Source organism: Palaemon carinicauda, chromosome 1 (assembly GCF_036898095.1).
Source record: "Palaemon carinicauda isolate YSFRI2023 chromosome 1, ASM3689809v2, whole genome shotgun sequence".
Lineage (NCBI taxonomy): Eukaryota > Metazoa > Arthropoda > Malacostraca > Decapoda > Palaemonidae > Palaemon > Palaemon carinicauda.
The window spans coordinates 135,283,530-135,299,690 of record NC_090725.1 but is presented as its reverse complement, the minus strand read 5'-3'; the positions used below and the strand labels follow the sequence as shown (position 1 = coordinate 135,299,690).

Here is a 16,161-nt window from a genome sequence, read left to right as displayed (position 1 = left end):
AGGAAGCATCATCAGCATATTCTAGGTCAGCTAATTTCCTGTTACCAATCCAGTCCAATCCTTCTCCACCCTCCCCAACTGTTTTATGCATTACAAAATCCATGAGGAGAATAAACAACATAGGTGACAACACATTCCCTTTGAGTACTCCATTGTTCACGGCAAATTGATTTGTTAAGATTCCACTAACATTATCTTTGCACTTTCTATACTCATGAACACAATAAAATTTACATATTTAAGAGGCACTCCATAATAACGTAGGACTCTCCACAAAATTGGCCGGTGCACACTATCAAAGGCTTTTTCATACTCCACAAATGCCATCAAAAGTTGATTTTTATATTCTACACATTTATGTACCACATGTTTTAAATTAAAATTTGGTCAGTACAACTTCTACCTTTTCTAAAACCTGCTTGTTCATCTGTCAGCTTTTCATCAATCTTTCTCTCTAGTCTCTTTAGATTGAGCATATTATATATTTTCCTGACAACTGATATATGTGTGATGCCTCTGTAATTATTACAATCAGTCAAAGCTACCTTTTTTTGCCCTTTTCATCAACACTTCTAACTCCCATTCATCAGATTTTGCCTCTTCACGCCACATTCTACAATATAATCTTGCAAGTATTCTGGGAGTCTCTTCATTTTTGGCCAATATCCTCTCAGCAGTTATTCCATTGTATCCCGAGGCTTTCCATCTATTGAGTTTTTTAATGATAGCTTCGATTTCAAACACACTGAATTCATTCATGGGCACATCAAGGGCTTCCTCATCTTCAGGTATATCATTCAAATTGTTCCCTTCGTATCTCCTATTCATGACCTTCATGTTGTAACAACAGATCCATCTCTCTTTTTGATGGGCATATGCATTTTCTTCTTTGCCCCAGTCGACATTTCTTTAATAATTCTATGAGCAATTCTTTCACCATAGCCAATCCCTGAATTCATAGCTTTTTCAGCCTCATCTGCTTTCCTGTCTAAATATTCTCTCCAGTCATTCCAGGCTTTTCTTTTGACTTCACTATCAATACTGGAATACTTAGCATACTCTACCTTGTAATTTTCATTACTTACTGGAAAACTTTCAACAATAAATTTCTATCGTTGTCTCCTTTTCATAGTATCCCAAGTATCATTTGATATCCATGGTTTTCTCCTTATAACTGCATATCCCAAAATGTCACTACCAACTGACTGATATATGTTCTTAATATCACACCATTCTTCATTAATTGTCTGCTCTTCATCTCTTAGTCTCTAAGACTACAAATCGATTCCTACATTCAATTGCAAAGGTTTCCCTGTGCTTACCTTATAGAAGTTTAGTTGTATCAAGTCTAGGTATTCTATCTACATTTCTGTTGAGTGCTTTCAGTTTTAATTTAACTGTGGCAATGAGTTGTTGATCACTACCAACATCTGCAGCTCTATAGCTTCTTACATTTCCCAGAGTACTCCTTCTCTCTATATTAATGGCTATACGATCTATATGATTTTTGTAATTGCCACATAGTGAAGTCCACGTATATTTGTGGATGTCCTTGTGGTGGAAAAGAGAATTTCCAATAACAAGATTGTTTGTTGGACAAAAACTTATAAAATCTGCCCAATTTTCATTTGTAACTTTGCCAAAACCCCCCAACGTCCATCAAATTCTCTATACCTTGATTATTCTTTCCAACTTTAGCATTGAAGTCACCAATCACAATTTTCATATCTCTCTCTCTCGGATCTCATTTATTACACTCTGCAGTTCTAGCATTCATCTTTCCTTTCCTCAAGGGAATCCTTTGTTGGTGCATAGCAAACTATAATACTCATATTGCACTGTTTTGATTTAAACTTTGCAAGTAACATTCTATTTACAGCTCACCGTTTCGTTAATGCCTTTTCTGCTCTAGTGCCATCATCATTCCGTTCCTTTCTCCTCCAACTACATCTGTTCTTCCTGAGTAGATATATATATTGCCTTGGTTTAAGATTTCTTTACCAATCCCCTTGCACCGTGTTTCAGCTAGAGCCAAGATATCCAAACTATATTTCATAAATTCATTTTCCACTTGCTGTAACTTCCCAATCTGATTCATGGTTCTAACATTCCAATTACCAATTTTCAATTTTTCCTTAGAATTTTTTCTTTGCTCCCCGCTACACTCGGGACTGGGCGCCCATTCTGTCATTTTGCTTTCCATAGACTGACTAAATCCATAGAGGATTCATTGGCTAAATTCATCAAAGGATAGCCAGTTCCTCGTGATGCGCTGTGCCTATCTAACTAAGGCAAGAGACCCCTGCCGGTCCATACTGATTTCAGTAAGATCATCCGCCACGCATCGTGAGCAGAAGTCGAACAGACATCTTGTCTATTGCCTTAAACCCAATCCGTCACCCTGCTGCCAGTGACTTCATCGAGATTCTTGTTACTGCAAGTTGCTCATCGGCTTATTTAACCGTTGGCAAACATAGATTGCTAAGATCTACTGCCTAGCAAACTGATAATAATGATAATAATAATATGAATGTCTCGTTTTATTTATATTTCATCACATTATCGATTTCTTACAATATTATCAGCACAGTTTTTGTAAGAACCTTTGATTAGCATTTATTTTATGTGAGGGCATTTCTTTATATTTCACTTGGTGTGAGCCTTTTCTTAAAACTAATTTTTGTAAGAATATTTGTTTAAAATTTACTTTGCATGTAGACCTTTGTTTAAAATTTGCTCTCTGTGAAAGTCTTTATTTAGAATTTATTTTGTGTGAGACCCTTTTGTGCGTGGTGGCTGTTAGGTACTAAGAGAGAGGCAAGGTGAAATTAAGTAACTATATTCAACAAGATAATGGAGGTTACAACCAAAATAGTTGAGGGCAATAATGGAACAAAACTCAAACAATATGAAATGAGTGATGGCAAGCTTAAAACAGGATTTTCTATTATCAGTGCGGGAGAGAACTTTAGCTTGGAATTTGTTATCTTAAACATTTGCTTGAAATTTACTTTGTGTGAGAATCTTTCCTTAAAATTTGCTTTTTGAAAGAGCCTTATCGTAGAATCTAATTTGTGTAAGAACCCTTGCTTAAAATTTACTCAGTGAGAAAGATTTGCTTAAAATTACCTTGTGTGAGAAGCTTTGCTTAAAAATTCCTTTGTGTGAGAACCTTTGCTTAACATTGACTTTGTGTGAGAATCTTTGATTAAAATTTACATTCTATGAGAACCTTTGCTGAGAAACTTCACACTTAAAATTAACTTTGAGAACCTTTGTTTAAAATTAACTTTGTGTGAGACCTATTACATAAAATTTACTTTGATTGATGACCTTTGCTGAAAATCTACTTTTTGTAAGAAGACATGGTTAATTTACTTTGTGTGAGAATCTATGCTTAAAATTTAGTTTGTGAACACATGGTTAATTCACTTTGTGTGAGAACCTATGCTTAAAATTTAGTTTGTGAACTCATGCTTAATTCACTTTGTGTGAGAATCTATGCTTAAAATTTAGTCTGTGGTAAAACTTTCGATTATAATTTACTTTGTGTAAGAACATTTGTTTAAAATTTACTGTTGTGCGAGAAATTTTCCATGAAATTGATTCGTGTCAACCTTAGTTTAAATATTGCTTTGTGTGAGGTGTTTCGTTTGAAATTTAGTTTGAGTGTGAACCTTTGTTTAGAATATGACAAATTTGCAAGTAATTTGTATTTTTTTCTTATCGATACAAACCTGTAGCAATTTGTAGGTGGGTTACTTTCGGCCTTTAGAATTTAGTGAGGGTTAACCACCCATACTGCTAGTTAGCGGGGCAGGGGGCATAGTAGGTACCCCTCTCACTCACACACCTGTGATTGTGCTTCAGTTTGCTTGGAGGTAGGATTTCAAGGGGGACTGGGTTGGCGGGAAAATCTGTATAAATAGCTACAGGTTTGTATTGTTAGGAAAAATACAAATTACTTCCAAATTTGTTATTTGTTCCATACCTGAAATACCAACCAACGCTATTTATAGGGGTTAACTTACGTCTTAGGAGAGTGGACGTCCCTGTTAATTTGGCTTTACCCGGAGATTCCCCTTTATTTATGTTAGCATATAGTGGAAACCCTAACACCTCGCTAAACATTGCTATACATGATCTGCGGCCTACACAAACTGTGTGTTGAGATACTAGCAATGTGACTGTCAAGGTAAGAGTTCCTCTTAGTCATAGGAATCATCTGAGTTCACAAAGACATACCCAGTACCACGCAACAGTATTGACACAATACTAGGTTACACATGGAAACAATGATTTACCTGCAATGGTTGAGGTCAACTATACAGAGGACCCTGGATGCTGATTTCCCAAAGAGAGGGGAAGTTGAAGAAAAGAAAAGAGCCAGTCATTCCTTTTCACTCACTCAGACTAAAACCGGGTAACCAATGCCTTGAACCTCCCGCTACTTGTCCAGTAAGGAGTTTGAGGTATTGAACCAGTTGTTGTGCAGCCCCCACAGGACCGATAGAGAACATATCGAGTTTCCTGTGGGTTACATCTTGCAGGTAGTGGGTGGTGAAGGTCGTTTGATGCTTCCACACGCCTTCTTGTAGAACCTGTGCAACGTGGTAGTTACGTTTGAAGGCCAGGGACGTAGCAATGCACCTGACGTCATGTGCTCTAGGTCGACATGTTGGAGGAGGATCTGGATTTAGTGGAAGGTCAATGACCTTACAAATACAAGTAGATATGGTGTTCTTTGTGATTCTCCTCTTGATCCTTCCTGTCCTGACAAAAAGTGAAGGTACCAGGGGCGAGCTGCTGCTGTTCTTTTGAGGTAGTGCTTCCAACTCCTTACTTGACCTAGTAACTGATGATCTGGGTCGTCAGTTTCAGAACGGAGACTGGTTATCCGGAAAGAATCTAAACCAGGATCCGCTATCCCCCGGATTTTTAGTCTTAGCTATAAAATCAGGGATAAGGCGGAAGTTTACCTCTCCCCATCCCCTTGAATGGGCGAGGTCATACGAGAGACCATGATATTTGCCTACTCTTTTGGCCAAAGGCAAAGCGAGTGGAACACCGTCTTCAACATGAGGTGGTGGTCTGTTGCTGGCATAATGGTTCATAGGGAGGACCCTTCAGAGACCAAAGAACTTGAACCACGTTCCTAGGGGGAGGTCTCACTTCTGACTGAAGACAAGTAAGTTCATAACTTTGTATGAGGAGGGAAAGTTCCAGCAAAGAGGAAATGTCTACTCCTATCAGTGTGAAGGCGAGACTCGGGGCTGAGTGATAGCCTTTTGCTGCCGAAACTAAGAGGAGCATTTCCTCTCGCAGATACATAAAGAACTTCGCTATTGCTGGAGTAGTGGCATCAAGTGGAAAGATACCCCTTTCACGACACCAACCACAGAAGATGTTCCACTCTGCCTGGTAGACTGAAGCTGACAATCTTTGCAGATGTCCAAGTGGCAACTTGTTCCGAGAAGCCTCTCTGAGTGAGGAGATGCTGGATAGTCTCCAGGCGTGAAGTCGTGGTGAAGTTACGGCTTTGTGGCAGATGTTGACGTGTGATTATCTGAGTAGATCGTGTCATGGAGGAAGTTTTCTCGGAAGCTCCGTTAGGAGTTGCAGAAGGTCTGGAAACCATTCTGCGTGATGCTCGAGAGGCATTGAGAGATTGACTGATATTTTGGCCTTGTTGAGTAGTCTTCTCATCAGAAAAAAGGGGGGAAAGGCGTGAATGTCGCTGTTGTCCCACCATTGTTGGAATGCATCTTGCCAGATAGTCTTGTGGTCTGGGACTGGAGAGCAGTACAACGGGAGCCTGAAATTCAGGGATGTTGCGAACAGATTCCCCATTGGGTAACCTCACAAAGTCAGTACTTTGTTGGCTATTAGATGATCCAAAGACCATTCGGAGCCCACTATCACTCTGCTCAGGCTGTCCACGAGCACATTCCTATTACCAGGAATGAAGCGAGCTGATAGGGTCACCGAATGGACTTGCACCCATCTCAGTATTTCTACTGCCAGATGGGATAGGGGTTGCAAAAAAGTATCGCCTTGCTTGTTGATATAAGCTCATCAACACCACAGAGTGGCCTGCCAGGAACTGTTGAATGGCCAGGTCATGTGGTGCAACATGTGGACCCCTTACCCTTCTTTTGATGCGTCCATGAAAAGCATCAGGTCTGGGGGAGGGACGAGAAGGTTGACGCCCTTTAGCAGATTCTTGTCTGTTGCCCACCATTCAAGGTCCGTCCGTTCCTCTGGTCCCATGGGGATCAGAATGTCCAGAGAATCAAAGGCCAGATTCCAGTGGATTTTAGCCACCAATGGAGGGATCGTATCCTGTAGTAGCTGTTGGGAACTAGACGGGCCAAAGATGATAGGTGCCCGAGGAGACAAAGCCACCTCTGGGCTGGGATCTCTTCTCGTCTGAGAAAATGTCTTGCAACCTTCCTCAGCTTCACTACCCTGTTGTCTGATGGGAAGGCTTAGTGCACGTTGGTGTCTATAATCATTCCTAGATATACCAGTCGTTCAGAGGGAAGCAGGGATGACTTTTGCAGTTTACAATGATCCCCAGATCTTGGAAAACCCCCAGAAGCTTGTCTCGGTGCTGAAGAAGTGTTGCCACTGAGTCTGCTAGAATCAGCTAGTCATCCAGATAATGTAGGAGACAGATGCCGATTCTGTGAGCCCAAGATGACACAAGGGCAAACACTTGTGTGAAGACCTGGAGTGCTGTGGAAAGACCGAAACACAGCTCCTTAAAATGGTATTTCTTATTGTCCAGATTGAATCTCAGATACTTCCTTGAAGATGAATGTATTGGGATCTGGAAGTATGTGTCCTTTAGGTCCAGTGTGCACATGAAGTCCTGAGGTTTTACCGCTTGTCTGAATGTGTCTGCCGTCTCCATGCTGAATGGAGTTTGCTTGACAAACTTGTTCAGAGCTGACATGCCGATGACTGGTCTCCAGCCTCCTGATGCCTTTTTCACAAGAAAGATTGACTGAAGACGCCTGGGGATGTCATCGAGGAGCTCTTGGAAAGTGCTCTTTTCCAACATGGTCAGGACTTTGTCCCGAAGGGCCAGTCCCTCTGTGGATCCCTTCGCATAGGAGCTTGTCGACAATGGAGTCTTGATCAGTGTTGGGAGAGATTGAATGAATGGGACGTGATACCCTGAACGAATAACGAAGATTGTCCAGTGTTCAGCCTCAAGCTGCATCCACCTTTTCCAGCAGCAATGCAGGCATCCTCCCACTGGTGGAAAAGCGGGGGGATTACCTATCCTAGCGTTTGCAGCCCCGACTGCCTCCTCTAGGATGTTTCCCTCCACTGGAGGACTTGCAGTTTTTCTTGTCTTTAGCTGGAAAGGGCTTTTTAGACACCTTGTTGTCATTAGCTGCAATCCCTTCCGAAAATGGTTTAGTTGTTTGATCTGCGAGAGAGCTGGTGGTCTGTAGGGATGAGATGTCAAGGCCCTATGGAGGAGAGGGTCTTGGTGGGACTTCCTCCACCTCTCCACAGCTCAATCGACATCTCTCGGCTCAAACAAAGAGGAGCCCTCCAGAGAGGAATTCTAGAGTCTCGCGATCTCACAGTGTGGGACCTAGTGATGGAACCTCTTGACTACCGAGTGTGTGCCTCAAGATGGTGTTGGCTTACAAGTTCACTACTTGGTGGGTGAGGAACTCGATAGTCCGAGTGCTGGACAGAAGGAATGTCTCATCGCCTTCCCTGGGCCTTCCTTAAAAAAAACCTTTTCTGCACCACGTTCCCCACTGATCCTAACCAAAGATCAAACCACGAAGTAGCCTGCATGGCATACTTCGCAACTTTCTCTTAATTAAGGATATCCGCAGCCGAGAAGGAGACTTGAAGACTGGAAAGTCTCTCCAGAGAGATTCCCTTTGTGAGTTCCTCTAAGGAATGGTGAAGAGGAAGAGCCGGGAGGTGCTCGTCAAGGACCTTGTAATATCTCCTCTGCTGGACATCAGGAGGTAGGAGGAGTTTCGAGGACGAGCCTGAACGAAGTGAACCAAAGGCATCTGAGAGCATGGCAGCCGCCTTCTGCCGGGCACTCTTCAGACCTTGAGACCAGGGCAAAGCTGCGCTGGCCTTAGGGAGCTTCTTAATGCCATAGACACGCCCTCATGAGGAGCCATCGCCGGGTCAGCTAACCCACTGAGGGACCTCATGCAGGCTAGAACTTTCTAAAAGGCATGTTCTGACTCCTTCTGTTCGACTTCTGATGAAGGACTGGAAGCTTGTTCGTTGTCTTCCACACATAAAGGATCTCGGGTGGGTCATGGTCGATTTCGAAGTGACTAGATGAAGATGGTTTGACCACCCCCTACGGGTCTTGAAATCCTCGAAGAGGATTTTGGCAAAGTTTTTGAGTTCTTAGATTCCCTCCTTGGAGGGAAGAAGGTCTCTAGTGTGGAAGGTTTCCATGGAACAACCTTCTGCTGGCCACCCGTAGGGGAAAGGATGGAAACCTCCATGTATTTTGAGGTCACCCTACTAACTTGTGGGACCTCCTTGATAGGGGAAGGCTGGAAAGAGTCAGGCAAAGACTCTTTCCTGCTAGAAAAATCCGACTAAGGTGCCAATTGTGGAGCATGAGGAGGAGGAGAAGTGGACTCAGTCACTTGACCTCCCTTTAGACGATCTGACCGGGGTCAACTTGACCCTAGAAGAAGATACCTCGTCGGGGAGTCCTCTCTTCCGCTTCAGGGGAGACGAAGAAACCGAGGTTTCTAGACAGAAAGGGACTGTGGATCTTTGCCTTGGATCAGATGAAGAGGAAGACTTCTCTAGGGGATCCTGGGATTTTCCACAGACCATGCAGATGGAATACCTGCTGTAACGGCTTGAGTAACTACCCTGACCAAGGCTCTGAACCACGGGTGCTGACTGATGGAAGCACTGTCAGAGAGTTCCCCTGAAGGGAACGATGAAGAGGGAGCCCGCAAGGGAGTCTTAATTGCTGACGAGGAGGCCGCGGTTTGTGATTTCCTTCCGAGAAACAAGAACCTTAGGAATCTTAAATTCCTGAAACTTGCCTTTCTCCCCCTATCCCGGTGAACGCAATGTGCTGCGTTTGCGGGGAGAGGAGTAAGGCAATGGTGAACGATGAGAAGACTTGCCCTTCTTCAGAAATGATCTGGAAGGCTTCTTACCTCGTGACCTATGTTGTCCAATAGAGCTTTGGGGATCTGACAAACGATGGTGCCAAAAAGGAGCCAAGTCTTGAAGTTTTTGCGTTGTGGTAGCGTTCTCGCTCACACCTGAGTGCCAAAGAGATGGTAATTGCTGTTCATTTGATGGTCACACAGGAGAAAGATTAACTGGTGAATGGTGAGAAGTGCGTGGGTGGTGATGTTTGCATTCCTCTAAGCGAAGAGTCGTTGGCGATCGACAGGGAGGTCGGTGTGCAACCGAAGGTTGCTGATCAACTGGTGAGGCTTGACAAGCCGGAAAGAACCAGTTGCTGGCACTCGGCGAGTTGGTGATCAACGAGTCGTCGATCGGAGAGTCGGCAATCAGCAAGTTGGAGATCGGCGAGCTAGAGATCAATGTGTTGGAGATTGTCGAGCTGGTGATCAGCGTGTCGGTGATTGGCGAGCTGGAGATTGGTGAGCAGGAGATTGACAAACTGGAGGTCAGCCAGCAAGAGATCAGCAAGCAGGAGATTGGCGAGTTGCCAATCAAAGACCTAGAGAAGGGATGTGGTCCTTGGAAGGATGCACATCTGCAGGAGAAGATCGCGAACGAATCCCCGACGGCGAACGCCATGCAGTTGCTGGAACAGAAGGAGAGTCACGAACCGAGGTTCTCTGATGAGCAGGAGAAAAGTCAAGGAGGTCTGTTAATCGCCGCAAGGGTAGTGGGCGAACAACAAAACTAGGGCGAGACCAGGGTGAAACCAAAATGGGCGAAGGTCTGGAACCAGGAGAACCAGAAGGCAGAGGATCCTCCGAAGAAAAGTGCTGTGAAGAGTACGCCAAAGTGTCGAAGAAACTTCTCTTCACCAAAGGCGAAGGAACACGTCTGAGGCTAAGAGGAAGGCGAGCTCAGCGAGGGCGACGACCACGATGACGCGCCTCTGGAGGTACAGGTTACTCAGCAAGTTGACCATCAGCAGGAATCTGAAGAGGAATCTCTATGAGTGGTCTCTCTCGCAAACGAGAGAGATGATCATTCACAGGAGAGATATGCCTAGGACTTAGCTTTACCCCCGAAGGATGGTCGGTGAAGGGGGTAGCACAATCTTTGGCAGCGGTGGAAGGTGCAGAAGAAGAGGCAGGAATAGAGTCAGCCTGCAGAGCACCAGATGAATCCTCGGACACCAGGATGTCCACAAGGACCAAAGGATCAACCTAAGAGGCAGATGAGTGCTGTAACACCACACCTTGCTGAATAAGACACAGCAACACCTCCTTGGAAACCAGACCAGGCCAACCCAGGGACAGCCACACCTGTAAAAAGGGAGAAAGAGACAAGGACTCGCTTGGAAGGAGAGGTGGGGCTGCTTCGCTAGGGGAAGCAACACCATCTCTCAAGGGCCAAGGTGGTCTAGGAGTTAAATGGCCTGCGGTACTATTCAATGGTTCCCCGGAGGAAACCGCTCAAGAAAAAGCTGTAAAAGAAGCTTTTGGTTTCTTCTGCTTCGAAGTGACCTTCGAAGGCGAAGAATCCCTTTTAGACTTCTTATGCTGTTGCCCAAACCTTTCCCACTGGGAGGCAGACCATTTCTGACATTCATTACATTTATCATTCACATTACACTGCTGCCCCCTACAAGCCGAACACAAACGGTGGGGATCAGTATCCTCAACAGATATGAATTTTCCACAGGAGCGGCCTTCAGGTCCAGGGTAGGTACGCATGGCCAGCAGGAAAGGCACACACATACTGAAAAGAAAAAGCAAAACAGATTAATAATGGCAGTTCAAAAAGGAAGAGTGGTGACAGCTGTTCTTCATCCGGGCCAAAAGCAAAGTGAAGTACAGTCACAGGTGTGTGAGTGAGAGGTGTATATACTACCACACCCCCTCTAACTAGAGGTATGGGTGGTTAACCCTCACTAAATTCTAATGGCTCGTCGTTTTAGCTTCGCCGAAAGTAATACTCCAATAGGTCTAAATAGCGTTGGCTTGTATACTTTTGTGAAAACCTCTGCTTAAAATGTACATCTTGTGAGAACATATGCTAAAGATTTACTTTGTGTGGCAACCTTTGCTTAAATTTTATATCATGTGAGAACCCTTGCTTAAATTTACTTTGTGTGAGTGTATGTTTAGAATCTCCTTTGTGTGAGAAGCTTTGCCTAAATATTTACTTTTTGTGAAAATCTATGCTCAAAATCTACATTGTGTGAGAACATGCTGAAGATTTACTTTTTATGACAACCTATGCTTAAAATTTATCATCTATTGCTACTTGATCTTGATAATATGCCTTCAGGATGATTTTCGAGATAATTCTTGACCCTTTGAGTTGGTTAGCTATGTCTGCAATGTTACGGAAGGGGTACCTGTCTAGTAATATTTGAAGGTTAAGTTTCCAGTAGTCTGAGTATGGCTGCCATGTGTCATCTCCTTTACACGTCCATGGGAAGGGGAGATGCACAAAGGCTGGACGCTTTCTGGCAGATTCCTGCTTGTTCCATATTCTGGAATAATTGCTTTTCATGGGCTAGTTTGTCTGGAGCCAACCTTCTGAAACATGTGTACACTAGAGTCCCTCTGTGATGATATGGTGTTTGATAAGGTGCCTTGCAGGGCACGTGGGGTCATTCTGGAGGTCGTCCTTGAATACTTCGGGAAATTCCTGGAAGAGTGAAGAGATTTCTGGTACAAGCATGAAGCTTGTTGCTGCCCTTGGAATGATGGGGTTTATAATGGCATCTCTTTAAATGAGTTGCTGTCTGGATGTGTCTACCAGCATGTTGTGTGCCTTGGGGAAATCTACTTCAAGTAGTGTAAAGGTAATTTCTGCAGTGATGAATGTATAACTATATGGCTTCTGGTGACCGTTACATGCAGGTTCTATTTCTATGTATCTTTAGCAAGGCTCTTTGTACAGTAGACACACAGGGGCTGAATTCAATCGTTTGTTTGGAGGGGCTTGGATGAACGATTTGCATACACCTATACTAACAAGGAAAAAGTGTCGGACAACTCACACCTGGTATTAGATTTCATCGCTTTGGCAAAAGCCCAACAAAAATACCCAGAGTACCAAGCCTGCAGGACGTGATGCACATCCCTCTGTTGAGAAGACGTCATTCTCGACAAATCCAACGCCACCCTCCTCTATGACGTTGGTACTGGTAGGCCACGCCCCTATGCGCCAATAGGTGTTTGATTCAATCCATGGCTTCTCACATTCCTCGTGCTGATCTGCACAGCTACGGTAGATGAAGTTCATTTGGCACGACATTACTAAGGATACTAAGGATTGGGTTCACGCCTGTACTAAATGCCAAACTTCAAAAGTACATCGACACAGATCAGGAGTGGGTACGTATCCTCAACCTCAGCGTCATTTTGCCCACATTCACGTTGACGTAGTAGGCCCCCTACCCACATCACAAGGACACTTTTACCTTTTTACTGTCATTGATTGCTCCACTTGTTGGCCTGAAGTTATTTCCATGCAAACTGCAACATCCGCCTCATGTACATCCGCATTACTCTCAGGGTGGATAACGAGATTTGGTATCCCTGACCATATTACTTCTGACAGAGGTACCACGTTCACCTCTCAGTTGTGGACATCATTAGGGAATTTTCTGGGCATCACCATACAGCAGACAAATGCCTATATCTCTGCAGCCAATGGAATGGTTGATACTTTCATCGACCCTCAAAGCAGCTTTGTCACGCTGCAATGACTCCAACTGGTTTACTCAGCTCCCCTGGGTCCTCCTTGGATTAAGGATTATCATGAGAATTTTTCAGCGGCTGAAATAGTGAATGGCAACCTATAGGCGTCCCTGCTGATTTTTTTTTCCCTGTGCGACCTCCTCCGACATCTCTAGCGCTTATGTATCATTTTGGGTAAATTTACTCCCTGCTGCCACAATTGCAAGTTCCCAGCAAAGCAACACGTTCCGGAAGATTTAAACACCACAACACATGTCTTCATGCACACCAACACACTTACAAGCCACTGCTGTCAACCCCTTACATGGGACCTTTCCTGGTTATCCACTGTAGACTGAAGACTCTTAATTAATATTTGTGGTAAAGGCGACTGTCTCCCTTGATTGCATAAAACCTGCGTATCTCCTGCAAGATGACCCGCCTACAGTTTTCCTCTCTAGGGCAGGGCACCCTACTTCACATGTATGTCTTATTCAAAGGGGAGCCATGCAATGTACGTGTATTTCATACATTATCATACATTGTAATGCGATCTCTCTCTCTCTCTCTCTCTCTCTCTCTCTCTCTCTCTCTCTCTCTCTCTCTCTCTCTCTCTCTGATTATCGAAAAAACCTGCATAAACTAAACTCCTATACAAATGTAAAGCAAAACTTGGAATATTTACCCATGATAGTAAATAAACAATAGATATCTCAATCGTAACTTTAATACAATACATGTATTTACATTATTGAATATATACAGTACCAGCTTTGAATTTATCTTTTGATAAAGAAGAGCTCAGTTTTACACAGAAAGGCCATTTCATACTTCTCATGAGGAAGGGAGAAACTTGATGTATATCCTATAACTGATATGTGTTGAACTACCCAAAAAGTTCTCTGATTTTCCCACTGAGACTAAATGGATTAATTTTGGTCGGAACTTTTATTAAATACCTTTGAATTAATTTAATCTAACCAATATAACTTCTTAATTTACCATGCCACAGTACCCTTTTCAATAACAAAACTACCCCATAGGTTAATAAAATGAAGTTCGCTGTAGCCAGCATTTAAAAAGTCAATAATTATTTGAAAAAAAAATTGGGGAAACTAAATATTTTTTTATGATCCTATTCATTTGAGAAATTTTTCAAAGTACATAATCATCAAATACTAATCTCCATATTATGCTAGAGAGCTACGTATTTTGTGATGAACGTGAGCAGGCATTATGGAAATAGAGTTTTTTTTCGAGAATTTATAGTAAGCTCCTGATTGCACAGAATGTTATAAAATGTTGATAATATTAAGTATACATTGTTCTTATGCTGATTGTTGTCAATTTAAACCATTTATTCTTTAATTCTGAAACTTTTTCCTTCATGGGGTATATCATTAGTTGTTCTCGATTTCTGGTAAGAAATGGGGATTTACGACCTAAAATAGTTCTAAAAGCTAAATATTTATATTTGATTTGAAAGAACTTAATAAAAAGAAAATTTTGAGGGGTAAATGATTCTTCCAAGTTAACTTTCAAGGGAAATGTGGTCATTTTAAGATTAGGTACCCAGAGTTATCGGGTCTAAATTAACGCCCAATATAGTGAAATCAAGAAAGTCCACCCTGATTTTTCTGATAATTCAAGGTGTCTACTTTTATAGTGGGTGAATTATGCCATTAGGGTACATCTCGTGCACACAGGAATAGACCTACCCACCCCCAGGCCATGGATTATAAAAAGAAAAAAAAAATCATTTTCATCCGAGGGAGGAAAATTTGACATTGCAGGATGTGCATATGAATCGCTATGCAGTTATTCTAAACAGAAAGTATCAGTCAAGTCCTCATCTGCTCTGAAGAAGGAAAGGAACACGGTGCTGCAGGAAAGAGAATGCTCTTTCATGCCTTCTGTCGATGAGTCAAGATCCGGTTTGGATGATGTCGTCATCAAAGGATATCTACCAAACCTGGTGAAAGATTTTCGTCACTGATAGATTTTATATAGTATTTATTTTCATTATAAATCTGTAACAAAATTGCTTTAGTTTCTTTATTTTGCCTTTTCTGCACGTATACAAACCAGGCCATTATGTATGACTGTTGCTCTAGCCCTCATTCAATCTCTTTCTTAAGCACGTGAATTTCAGCCCGAAAGTTTAATAATGGGCTGAAGCATTTTCTAAAGTCCAAACATAAATATTCTTTTTTGTTGATAGACTTTTGCAAAAAATAATTAGTTCCATGTCTTTTATTGGTCTGTATATATATATATATATATATATATATATATATATATATATATATATATATATATATATATATATATATATATATATATATATATATATATATATATATATATATATATATATATATATATATATATATATATATATATATATATATATATATATATATATATATATATAAACCTAAAATCTTACCAGAATTCGATAAAAACTACTGATATTCCCCTTTGAAGGAAAAAGTTTCATAATTAAAGAATGAATGGTTCATATTAATAATAATCCACATAACAACAATGTATACTTAATACTATAAGCATTTTATAACATTCTGTGCAATCAGGAGCTTACTAAAACTTTCGGAAAAACTATTTCCATAATGCCAGCTCACGTTCATCACAAAATACGTAGCTCTCTAACATGATATGGAGATTAGTATTTGTTGAATATGTACTTCGAAAAATTTCTCTAGTGGGTAAGATCATAAAAAAATATTTAGGTTCCTCAATTTTCTCAAATAATTATTGACTTTTTAAATTCTGGCTGGAGCAAGAAAATGGTATAAAATTGTGATGCAGTTTTTTGTATTGAAAGGGTACTATGACATGGCAGATCAAGAAGTTGTATTGGTTGAATTAACCTAATTAAAAAATCCATCATAAAAGTTTTAACCAAAATCAATCCATTCAATCTCAGTGCGAAAATCAGTGAACATTTCAGGTAGTTCAACACATACTGTACAGCTATATGACATACATCAAATTTCTCCCGTCATCATGTGAAATATAAAATTACCTTTCTGTGTAAAAGTGAGCTTATATTCTTAAATATCAAAAGATAAATTCAAAGCTAGTATATATTTTAATAATGGTAATATTTTTTTTTTAAATTTGTAATTGACATAACTGTTGTTTATTTATTTTAATCGCTAAATATTTTAAGTTTTAACTTACATTCGAAAAAAATTAGTCGAGTTCTAATGGACGAATGACAGTATGTTTATCATAATTGGGCTTTTAATAACTTTCATCCCTT

General features: G+C 41.5%; 2 protein-coding genes across 2 annotated transcripts in view; both read right to left on the bottom strand.

Annotated features, from left to right (window-relative positions):
- The window catches only part of LOC137643229 (protein O-linked-mannose beta-1,2-N-acetylglucosaminyltransferase 1-like), a 64,057-nt gene that overhangs the window by 42,894 nt on the left and 5,002 nt on the right, over window positions 1-16,161 (bottom strand). The gene's annotated exons all lie outside the window — the stretch shown is intronic.
- Window positions 6,650-7,402, bottom strand: LOC137614541 (uncharacterized). Its single transcript, XM_068344307.1, has one exon. The coding sequence runs from the start codon at window positions 7,400-7,402 to the stop codon at window positions 6,650-6,652; it is 753 nt and encodes a 250-aa protein (XP_068200408.1).

Coding starts and splice junctions, on each gene's coding strand:
- LOC137614541 (XM_068344307.1), bottom strand. CDS start 7,402: ATGACAACAAGGTGTCTAAAAAGCCCTTTCCAGCTAAAGACAAGAAAA.